Raw genomic sequence first — 12875 nt, forward strand, 5'->3', positions numbered from 1 at the left:
ATGTATTAATCAGTATAATTGAAAACTTATTTCTAGTCAATATTTATCAAAAATTAGATTGGAGAAAAAAACAATTTGTAAGGGAGATCTAAATTTATCTGTGCTTCAGATATCCCATAATCCACTTCTGAATGTAGTTAAGAAGAAAAATGCACTAAATTCAATAGATTTTTAAAATTTATTTTGAACTCTGGTGTGCATAAAAACAGAAAAGAAACTGCTGTGTAAAACTCATATTGTGTCATCTGCAAGGATGTACAGAAAAGTTACCCATATCCTAAGAGGAACTCATAGTGTCATTTCTTATTGGCCTTAGTAGAAGAGCAATTGTTCTTTCTCTTGAGTCAGTAATGTGTTGTTACACTAGCATAATGAACACTGCAAATGATGTAACTGGCCATATTTTCTTCTGTGTGCTAGACATCTATACTAATAAAAGGGTAATATGCTAATTAGACTTTACATCTTCTGAGCAACCTTCCGGATGTCCTTCCGGACAAGCCACGGTGGCAGGGCTGAGGCAGAGGCAGTTAGGGGTGATCAGGCTGCAGAGGAGAGCAATTAGGGGGATCAAGCTGTCAGTGGAGAATAGTTAGGAAGATCAGGCTGGCAGGGGAGAGCAGTTAGGAGCGATGAGGTGGTCAGGCAGAGGCAGTTGGGGGAAAACAGGCAGGAAGGCCCATGAGCCGTTAGGAGCCAGTGGTCCCAGATTGCAAGAGGGACGTCCGACTTCTGGTTTAGGCCTGATCCCGCAGGCATCGAGTCTAAACTGGCAGCCAGAAACTGGCAGTCGGACATCCCCCAAGGGGTCCAGTATTGGAAAGGGTGCTGGCCGGGCTGAGGGACACCCCTCCCACTCTGTGCAGGAATTTCATGCCTCAGGCCTCTAGTATTAGGATAAAGTTAGTGGACAAATTGAAATATTTGCAATATGGTATTTTTAGCCATATTTTTTAACTCATTTTTTAAACCCATTACATTTCCCCCTCCCCCACCTCTGGATTTCACTTTTCTCAAATCTTCTCCAGGACAGGGCTTGCTGGTGTACACAGATAAGTGGGTGCATATTTAGTTGGTGTGATTATGGGAATCTAGGAGTGGTTCACTTTGGAAATTCTGCATCAGCTTTTTGGGGTAATTCTTGATAAGGATCCTTCACTGAGATTTCAGGGACCCAAAATAATTTGACAGAAGGCATCACAACAAGCAGCATTTTAATAGGAAGAATCAGAACAGGAGAGTCTGGGAATGCCACATGCCATTTGGTAATCAAATAAATTATTCCCTGGGCACAACTAACCAGAAATATATGGGGTGAGCCTATGGAGTGAGAGATCCCATTAAAATGAATGACATATAAAAACTAAGAAATGCTGCAGCAGATTGCTTGGATTTGAATTACAGCTCTGCCACTGTTTCACAGGTGAGAGATGTAAGCAAGTTTTATAGCGTCTATTTGTCTAAAGTCCACACCTTTAAAATAGAAATAAGAACAGTATCCCTCCAGTGTGGTTGTTATGGGGGTTACAGAATTGATATAAAGATAATAAACCCTGTGTAATTTTTCAAGTTTTTCTACGAAAAGCCTTTGCATCTAAAATAATAAGAGAAAGGTGCAGACATTCAATAAAACATTTTCTCAATGTTAAAAATAACAATCTATTTTTTAATGAATGGAAATTCTCTCCTTTGGCATATTGTATTCATAACTGGGCAAATAACAATGCCACCTTTGGGCTTGTTTTTTTTTTTTTTTTTTTATTTGCCAGAGATTGTTAAGGATATTTCACAACTCATCAGCTTTTAACTTTTCATAAAGGAGTTTGTTTTCCTTTATGTGTATTCATTTTTCCCTTGCTAAATCTATATTTCTGTTGCTGTACGATTATTTTTTTTGAAAAGCACTATTATTTTATTCTAAAGTAGAGGTACTATGTGTTGCCAGAGTAAACCACATTTAATCATGATTTAAAAAAAGAAAAAAGGAGAGGTATTGATTAAAAATTAACCTCAAAGAACAGTAAAAAGGATTTATTGAATAATTCATTGACTGTTATATAAATCATGGGTGAATATTTCTCAGAATGCTTTATATATAGTATAACAAAAAAACTGGTTTAAAGATAACTAACTTATTTTTTTATTATTATAAAATTGAGAATTATAAATCCTAGATTACCTAATGATAATCACAGAACTACTCATTTGTATGAGCTTCACACTAACCTTGTGTTTACTCATCCGTTGAAATTTAAGTGTTTCCTGAGAGGTGAGATATTTTCACAAAATGTTCTTAAAATGGCAACACTATTAAAATTTAAGCATTGAACATAGTAAATAGAATAAAAAGCACTTCAGATCAGTTCTTACCATCAATTCCACTAAATAGAGAAAAACATTTTTAAATAGTGCCTTCTTTTATTTCTTCTGTTACTGTTGCTTTTTTTAATTTTGTGATTTAATTACAGTCATATATGTTTAATTTTAAGGAAATAATGGAAATTTTGAATTCTTCTAGTTTCACTGAGATAAGAATAAAGCCACAGTTACAGCCACATAAAAACTAAAACAGAAAGAGTAAATATCTAGTTGATAGCATAGGCAATGTGTTGATTTTTTTTTTTCAGACAAGTTGAAAATCTCATACATTCTAAACATATTCTTAGAGTTAGTAGTAGGTTGCATCAGTAACACATTTGTGATTAAATGAATCTTTCCCTTGTTCCTAAGTAAGAGCTGTGAGATTGAGGTAGATGAGTGCCCAAGTGATGCCTGTGCAAATGCAAACACTTGTGTTAATCTTCACAGCACCTTTAATGTCCTGTGTAAGGATGAATTTCAAGCTAGGCACATATGCTAACCAAGGGTTAATGATAACTGAGAGTTAATTTGAGATGTAAGTAACTCTATTTCTAGAAGACACAATTTATTACATAGGGATACAAATAATTTTTTTCCCCAAAAGAACATTTGAATATATAATATCTGCTTGGATTATTTTACTACCTCTTCACATCATAATAGGAATAGGTGTATTCAGTGTGGTATGAATATTTTGCTTCTGTAAATGAATGTTTGTTTTTTTAGAAGACTTATAAACTATAAATCCAGTACACTTATACTTAAAACATGAACTATTTATTTTTACACCACATTTCATTTTGTTACTATGGTAACTCTTTAAGTTACCCTTGACAAGATATATCACTTATTTTGATAAAGAGCTCATTACATTTTAAAATATGTGTGATTTTTTTGTTGTTTATTTTGTTTTTGGTTTGTTGTTTTTTTATATATATAGTAAGAAGAAACTAACAATAGGCAGACCTTTGTTTTCATAGATCAAAAAAAGTAGTAGGACTCTCAATACTTTCCTAAGATGTGAGCAAATAGGACAAAATTGCCTACATTACTAGCCAAAATGTCACCCAAATTCTAACTACCCGAAACTGTTCCTAATTCTACTTCTATGTTAACAATTAATTTATAAATAAAAACACATTCTTTTTAAGAAGTAATAAAGTAAAATTTGTTTTGAAAATCATGAATGCAATAGCATTTTTTCCTACTAAATCTGGAAAACTGGTTTTACATAGTTAACCTTAAGAAGGATCATCTTCAGAAAAAAATAAGGCCACTATAAAAACTGTTCTCTATTTATTATCATCAACAAAAACTCAAAGTAATTTCTTAAAATTGTATGACAGAGAGCAAAAATAAGGTTCTTTTGAAGAGATCACTTTTGCTATATCCCCATCTACTAAAAAAACACACACACAGTTTTAAATGTGCCTTTTTTCCCTTCACAAAGTTCATCCATAAGAAAAATTACCAAATAAATATTGTTAAGGTTTAAACAAAGTATTATAGACTCATATTATTTTTTGTTTACACCTTTTTTCTTCAGTTTAACCTGGTGTTCTAATGTCATATTTTCTCTTAATATATCATTTTATTAATGACTAGTAGCCCTGTGCACAAATCCGGCCCACTGCCGCTCATAGCTCACTGCCCCGCCCTCCTGTAGCTCTCCTTGCTCCTAGCTCACTGCACTGCCCTCCTGCTGTTTGGTTGCTACACATCACGGTGTAATGACCATTTGCATATTACCTCTTTATTATATAGTATAATGGTAATAAAAATAGATTTTCTATTTAGTTAGGTATGATTTTTCCTATTTAGATGTATATTACATTAATTTTCCCCAGCCCATATTCATTTAACTATTTTAGAGAAAAAAATTAAGACTATTAAGAAAATTTCCATTTATCTTGTTTGTAAGTATAATGTGTAAATTTGTCTATCCTTGTTGAAAATTGGCAAAAAAACATTAGCTGTCATCAGTCTTAAGAATTAATTCCATGTCCATTTAGGCTGTTTCTAGCAGTTTGCATATTAAGAAACAATCCAAGTGATATGATATGAAAGGGTAGTTATGTCAATAGAATTATAGGTGGAGCATTAATGGAAAATCTGCATTGCAGAACTAGTTAAAAGAAAACATTAAGACTATAGATAATGGACATTTCTGTTTTTCTTTCTTTCCATGTAGGCCTGTTTTGTGAAATTAATGGAAAGAAATTTGATTTACCCCCCAGCCTCCATAACACTACATCTACAGAGCTCATGGATAAATTCAAATGCACCTGTCTCCCTGGCTTTATTGGTAAGTAACTTTTGACAGTTGTGCCTTGTAAAGGTCACTTAGCACTGGGGAATTACATCAGGAAGTTATTGATTCAGTAGTATATCTTTTTTGTTCCTTTTTAATTTCATTTAGCCTAACATTTGATTTGCATCCCAATAACTTGAAACTTCCTATTCCATCTCTAGACTCCAAAGTAGAATATAAATTAGTTCACATCTCAGCAGACTTTGAATGCTTACCTACTCAGATTAGCTTGTAGGATGTACTTTCAAGAGACGCTGTTGCAGTTTTTAGTAAGGTGAAATAAAAGGGTTCTGACACTAATGTATGTGGTGCTCTTATCTGATGAGTTTAGTCTCCGATACCACCCCAAGTAGACTAAAAGATTTAGACAAATTTAGGAATTATAATCTGGTATCTGCTTTCCTTTTAAAACTTATTATTTTTCAAAGGTACAAAATGTGAGATAGATGCAGATGAGTGTGCTTTCCATCCCTGCAAGAATGGAGCTACTTGCATTGACCAACCTGGGAATTGCTTCTGCCACTGTGTGGCTCCATTTAAAGGTAATGATCACCAAGGGAGAAGGACAGGCAAACATAATTAAAAAGCATGTCCGTCTCTTGTCTGAACTCATTTCAGTCTTTCAACAACATTATTAGTCCTTCATTTTCTTAAAGTCAGCTCCTAAAGTGACCAACCAATTATCTCTTACGGAGAGTTAAATGAGCTTCGTTTTTCCATCCACTATAATAATTTATCTTAGTTTTTTATTAAAAAGGCCACCATTACAACCAAATGATACACTGAAAAGTAAGAAATATATTAGCAACCTATCACTTTATGTTTAAAATACCTATTATTATTATTTAATTTCTCATAAAATTGTTTTATAATAGAATCATTTTTTTAATTTTTGGAAATAGCTATATTTGGTTTAAAATATAATTGCCATTAACATATACTTTTTATTGGGTTTCAACTTTGATCATACTTCTTTAGCTTAAGTGAAGAAATTATAATTATTTTCAAAAATAAATAAATAGATGGTTGCCTTGTAAAATATATATTTGATAAAATACTGTGCAAACTAGTACTAGTATATAAAAATCATTGAATACTTCTTTAAACTTTAGTATCATTTTCTAAGACACAGATTTTTAAAACTGTAGCAGTCATGGTTCTCCAGAGAAATAGGAGCAATGAGAGATCCTCTCTCTCTCTCTCTCTCTCTCTCTCTCTCTCTCTCTCTCTCTCAGAAATTGTGTCACACAATTACAGGGTATTTGAAGTCCCACTCCTGCCATCTGCAAGTTAAAAACCAGGAAGGTCAGTGTTGTAAATCACAGTTGAAGGACAGAAGAAAAACAATGCAGTTCAAGTAAGCAGGCAAGAAAAGGCAAATCGTCCCTTCCTTCACGTTTTTTTCTAGTCTGAGCCTCTCAAATTTGGCTGATGCCAAAAGATACTGGGAGAGCAAGCTACCTTACTGAGTTCACTGATTCAAATGCTAATCTCATCAAGAAACAATTTCACAGACACACACAGGCAAAGGTTTAATCTGGGTACCCAGTAGTTCAGTGAACTTGACTTACACAATTAACCACCTTACTTTTCAATTAAATATAATCTATTTGGTTTATTTTATTTATTTTTATATTTTTTAATCCTCACCAGAGGATTTTTTTTCCATTGATTTTTAAGAGAGAGTGGAAGGGAGAAAGCAGGAGGTGGGGCTGAGAAACAGAGAGAGAGGCAGAGAGAGAAATATCTATGTGAGAGAGACACATCATAGGTTGCCTCCCACATGTACTCCGACCAATGCTAGGGATCGAACCTGCAACCTTTTGGTTCATGGGCTGATGCTCTAACCACCTATCAACACTGGCCAGGTGAGATGTTTTTAAAAGTTACACCTAATTTTCTTAGAAAATAGTTTCTTATAATTATTAATAAAAATATAAGATTACATGCCTAATTTCAAATATTTTACATCTGTTTAATCTCATTAAATTATAGTTTTCTTGTCTGTTAAATGAAGTTGAGACTACACCAACCTCACTGAGTTGAATAGAGATTAAATGAGATATGTCGTATATATACCATTGTTTGCCAGAAATGAGAAATCATCAAGTGTTTAATTGTAATTTTAAATAATTTTGTAACACATATATGTAAAATCCATACAATAGACAATATTATGTAATGTTTGGTTAGGTAGGATGATAATACATATTTAATTATACAATTGTAAAGATACATAGAGAATAGTCTAAATTATAATTTTAAAATTGTTTTATTTTTTACTTTTTTATTAAATTTACTTAGGCCCGGTGCATGAATTCATGCATGGCCAGGGGGAGGAGCTACAGGCAGTTGGCCGGCCAGCCCCGCACCCTGGTCGAACTCCCGGTTGAACTCCCTGTCAAACTCCCGTTGGAGGGGACAATTTGATATTAGCCTTTTATTAAATAGGATTGGGATGACATTGGTCAACATAAAGATATAGGTTTCAGGTATAGGTGTATTTTTAAAATATTTTTCAAAAAATCTTTATAGATTACTTCTGTAGAGCTGAATGATACAGTGTTTTTATGCATTGTAGTTTCTAGCATTATAATTACAGATATGTTACAAGATCTGTATATTTCACTGTGTGTCCACCACCCAAAGTCAAATCTTCTCCTGTTACCATATATTAGGACCCCTTCTCCTCCCACCCCCTTTCCTCTTGTAACAATCACACTGCTGTTTGTGCTCATGAGTTTCAGTTTTATGACCCATGTATGAGTGAAATCACATGGTTCTTAGTTTTTTCTGATTGACTTATTTCACTTAGCATAACGTTTGCCTGATGCCCAGATTTGTTTCCCCCCCATGCTATCCTCCAATAAAAGGAATCAGGTCTCCTTGGAGATTTAGTTAATTCTAAGACAAGGACACCATGTGTACAAATAAGTGTGGAGAATATTGTAATACCACAAACCAAGGAATTAATCAAAAAACAAAATTATGACTGCATGTCCAAGGGACACGGGAGCCAACTGAAGGTACTCCCAATGACCAAAGCTAGAATAAATTGAGCAAGAATACAAATTAGTGTTTAATTATTACACAAAATAATCATCCATGAGCTCACACTGGAAAAAATAAATGATTCAATAAGAAATTAGGGAACAATAGATATACCTTATGTACAGAATAATTTCAAATAATGTATGCAGATAGTTTGCACTTCAGAGGTGAAACATGACTCTTTACTCCTTAAATTTGGGCTACATATAGTCACTGCCTATTTTAAAGCACATTATGGAATCCTGACCAGGTTGCTCAGTTGGTTGGAGCATCCTTCTATACACCTAAAGGTTGGAGGTTCAATCTCTGGTCAAGGCACATACCCATATTGGTAGTTCAATCACTAGTTGGGGTGCATAAAGGGGGCAACCAATCAATGTTTCTCTCTCACATAGGTGTTTCTCTCTCTTTCTCAAAACATATTCCCAGGTGAGGAATATAAATAAAAAGTACATTATCAAAATGGATATTGGGAAAAAGTAACTTTATGAGCTTGTTTTTGGAAAATTTAAAATATGTGTAATTACTTATTACACATATGTGAATGTGTAAGATATAGTGCTTTGAGTACTTTAAGAATATACACTTGTTCAAACATGTTGTCCTTTGCAACCGTTATAGTGCATTCCTAGTTATAATTTTTTAAAACACACTATAGAGAAAGGAATTTACCCAAAAAGCAGACTGTGATTTTATAGCCCATTTATGGGGACAATAGAAAAATCTTTATATAATTACTTCTGTAGAACTTAATAATACAGTATTTTATGCATTGTAGTTTCTAGAATTATAACTATAAATCCTCCACTAGCATAACTTGTACACATAATTTTATTAATGCTATATTTCTTTTGAAATCTGTAGAATCATTTATTTTTTTAAAGAACAAATACAGAAAATAAATTTCTTAGTACTATTTTCCTCATTGGAGTTAGCAAATGTTAGTTTTAATTTACCTTAGGCTCCTTTCAGTGTTCTATTCTTAGAAACTGAACCTGGCAAATAAACATCAAAATGTATTTTCTTTTGAAGGAAATGGCATTATTATTATTTACTACAAACGGAATTTTTTCAGCCGTGAACACAGAATTTTAATAAATAAAATGTGTTTCACCTTCCCTGATAGATGTAATTATTATGATTTATTTGAAGAAAACCTAATGAATTTTAAAATAAAGCAAAATATGGATTGCATATATATCTGAATATTTATAAAATAGAAAAATAACAATTTTCTATTTTAGTTAAAACAAGAATATTCCCAATATCAGTCATTCCCAATGAGTCCTATTGTCATTAACTAGTCTATTATTGGAGCTAGTCATTGCTAACTGGGGCAACCTATACTATAGCCCGATATGTCCAACACTTCCAAAAATTATTAATTAATATTAATTTATCTTGCTATGCAAAATATACTAAGTAGGTTTTTAAAAAATTTTCCAGCCCTACCAAGTTTGTCTCAGTGGATAGAGTGTCCTCCTGAGGACTGAAGGGTCCCAGGTTCAATTCCAGTCAAGGGCATGTACCTTGGTTGTGGGCACATCCCAAGTAGGAGGTGTGCAAGAGGCAGCTGATCAATGTTTCTCTCTCATTTATGTTTCTAACTCTCTTTCCCTCTCCCTTCCTCTCTGTAAAAAAATAAATAAAATATATTATAAAAAATAAAATAAATTTTCACATATGGAATAGATGGAAATAAATAAAGCCTCAATGTATAAAATTTTCTTCTACATATGAAATGAAAAGAAAATTATAAATCATGCAGACATATACACTCTCTCCTGGTATTAAGTACACTTAATCATCTTTCTTCCAGAACTAAAAACAATTGTGTATGTGGTCATGTTTTGCAAATATAGTTATTATTATTCTTTCTAAATAAATGTGTGTGTGTGTGTGTGTGTGTGTGTGTGTGTGTGTGTGTGTGTGTATATATATATATATATATACTAGAAGCCCGGTGCACGAAATTCGTGCCCGGCCGGGGGTTGTCCCTCAGCCCAGCCTGTACCCTCTCCAATCTGGGACTCCTGGAGGGATGTCCGACTGCCCGTTTAGGCCCGATCCCACCAGGATCGGGCCTAAACGGGCAGTCGGACATCCCTCTCACAATCCAGGACTGCTGGCTCCAACTGCTTGCCTGCCTGCCTTCCTGATTGCCCCTAACCGCTTCTGCCTGCCAGCCTGATCACCCCCTAACCACTCCGCTGCCATCCTGGTTGATGCTTAACTGCTCCCCTGCCAGCCTGTTTGCCCCCAACTTCCCTCCTCTGCTGGCCTGGTCACCCCTAACTGCCCTCTCCTGCAGGGTTGATCACCTCCAACTGCCCTCCCTTGCAAGCAGGGTGCCTCCCAACTGCCCTCCCTTGCAAGCCTGGTCCCTCACAACTGCCCTCCCTTGCAGGCTGGGTGCCTCCCAACTGCCCTCTCCTGCTAGCCATCTTGTGGTGGCCATCTTGTGTTCACATGGGGGCAGGATCTTTGACCACATGGGGGCAGCTATATTGTGTGTTGCAGTGATGATCAATCTGTATATTATTCTTTTATTAGATAGGATAGAGGCCTGGTGCACGGGTGGGGGCCAGCTGTTTTGCCCTGAAGGGTGTCACAGATAAGGGTGGGGGTTCCCTTGGGGTGTGGGGTGGCTTGAGTGAGGGGCCTGTGGTGGTTTGCAGGCTGGCAACGCCCCCTGGCAACCCAAGCAGAGGCCCTGGTATCTGGAATTTATTTTCCTTCTACAATTGAAACTTTGTAGCCTGGAGCGGAGCCAAGCCTGGGGCTCCAGCAGCCATTTCTGTGGCAGTTAATTCACCTTCTACAATTGAAACTTTGTAGCCTTAAGCGGGTGAGCCCAGCCAGGGTGTGCAGAAAGCTTTGCTTCCCCTGTTGCCGCCGGCAACACTGGCCTGCTCTCTCAAGCTCCATTCTGCCGCCATTTGTTTGAATTTGTTTACCTTCTATAATTGAAACTTTGTAGCTTGAGTGGAGGCTTAGGCCTGCAATGGCTATGGAAAGCTTGGCTTGCTCTGTTACCTGGGAAACCTTGCTCTCTCTGGCTGTAGCCATCTTGGATTGGGGTTAATTTGCATATTCGCCCTGCTGGTGGGCGTGGCTTGGCTGGTGGGTGTGGCTTATGTAGCGGAGTGATGGTTAATTTGCATATTACCATTTTATTAGAGAGGATGTGTATATATATGTATGTATATATGTATATATATATGTATGTATGTATATATATATATACACACACACATATATATATATGTGTGTGTGTATATATATATATATATATATATATATATATATATATATATATCCTATGTAATAAAAGGCTAATATGCAAATCGACAGAACGGTGGAACGACCGGTCCATATGACACACACTGACCACGAGGAGACAGACACTTAACACAGGAGCTGTCCCCTGGTGGTCAGTGAGCTCCCACAGGGGGAGCGCCGCTCAGCCAGAAGCTGGGCTCATGGCAGGGGATCTCAGTGGTGGTGGTGGGAGCCTCTCCCACCTCCATGGCAGTGCTAAGGATTTCCAACTGATGGCTTAGGCCTGCTCCCTGTGGGGAGCTCCCTGTGGAGAGCAGGCCTAAGCCATCAGTCAGACATCCCCCGAGGGCTCCTGGACTGTGAGAGGGCACAGGACAGGCTGAGAGACCCCCCCAGTGCATGAATTTCGTGCACCAGGCCTCTACTATCTATAATAATAAAAGGATAATGTGCTAATTAGACCAGATTTCTTCCAGACATCATTCTGGATGTCCTTCCTGATGAAGCCAGGGCTGGAGGGAAGCCAGCCCAGGTCCTGGGTGCCTGTAGGCAGCCCAAGGGAAGCCAGCCTGGGTCCCAAGTGCTTGCGCACAGCCCAAGGGATTCCAGCCTGGGTACTGGGTTCCTGTAGGTAGCCCAAGGGAAGCCAGCCCAGGTCCCGGGTGCCTGCGGGCAGCCCAAAGGAAGCAGCCGGGTCCTAGGTGCCTACAGGTGGCTGGAAGAGGGAAGCAGTCCGGGTCTTGGGTGCCGGTGGGAAGCCAGTGTCAACAGCTGGTGGAAGGAAGGCCTACGCTTGCATGAATTTTTGTGCATTGGGCTTCCAGTATCTATAATAATAAAAGGCCAGGTGTCATGACCAGAGTGACCAATCGACCAGTCACTATGAGGTGCATTGACCACCTCTCGGTCCCTCCCCCTAGCCCGCAGGCTCCCATCGCTGGATAGGCAATGGGGAACCATGGGAACTGGGCTGGGTGGAAGTGGAGTGGAACTGGGGACTGGACTCATGGTGCAGCGGCAGCATTGCAGAGGGTCGCGGGGCGGTGGCAGCATTTAGGAGCGTCCTGGGGAGGCGGTGGCGAGCAGCATCGTGGAACATCCCAGGGTGGTGGCAAGCAGCGTCGCAGAGAGTTGCGGGGTGGTGGCAAGGTTGCGGAGTAGTGGACATGGCTCTAATCACAGGCTAGGCCTAGGGACCCTACATGTGCACGATTTTGTGCTCTGGGCCTCTAGTCTATATATATAAAAGGCTAAGCAACCAGCCCACTGGCCACAGCTATGACACCCACTGACTACTACGGGTTACTCAACACAGGAGATGCTGAGTGACAGCAACTTTGCAGAGTGCCCTCTCACACTCTGGGACCCCTCCGGTTTTGGCCCAATCCCACCTGCCAGAGGGACCCCGCTCACTCCGTAGTTGCCCTTTGAGCCCTGGTGCCACCCCAGGTGCAGCCGGCTGGGAAGAGGCCACCGGAGGTTGGTCCAGGGTGTGTCCAGCCCATCTCACCCAGTCCTGCTCCGGCCACCTTCTAATCAATTTACTTTCAATGTGCACGAATCTGTGCACTGGGCCTCTAGTCCTATCTAATAAAAGAGTAATATGCAAATTGACCATACCTCTGCCACGCCCACCAGCCAATCAGGAGCGAATATGCAAATAAACCCAACCAAGATGGCTACGGCCAAAAGAGCAGGAGGGAGGGTTGGGTTTCCCCAGCAATGGAGGAAGCCAAGCTTTCTGCCTGCCCTTGCCAGCCTAGACCTCCACTCAAGGCTACAAAATTTCAATGATAGAAGATAAATAAATCCAAACAGAAATGGCGGCAGCCACGGAGCTGGAAAGAGCGGGAGGCTAGGGTTGCCCCCG

At 38.4% G+C, this 12875-nt stretch overlaps 1 protein-coding gene across 1 annotated transcript in view; it reads left to right on the plus strand.

Moving 5' to 3' along the window:
* The window catches only part of EYS (eyes shut homolog), a gene marked incomplete at its 5' end in the record, with an annotated part of 1363978 nt that overhangs the window by 282014 nt on the left and 1069089 nt on the right, over positions 1–12875 (plus strand). Inside the window, 1 exon segment of the mRNA XM_079781621.1 lies at positions 5105–5214. Coding sequence (XP_079637747.1) covers positions 5105–5214 — 110 coding nt within the window.

Source organism: Cnephaeus nilssonii, assembly GCF_951640355.1.
Source record: "Cnephaeus nilssonii genome assembly, chromosome: 9".
Taxonomy (NCBI): Eukaryota; Metazoa; Chordata; class Mammalia; order Chiroptera; family Vespertilionidae; genus Cnephaeus; species Cnephaeus nilssonii.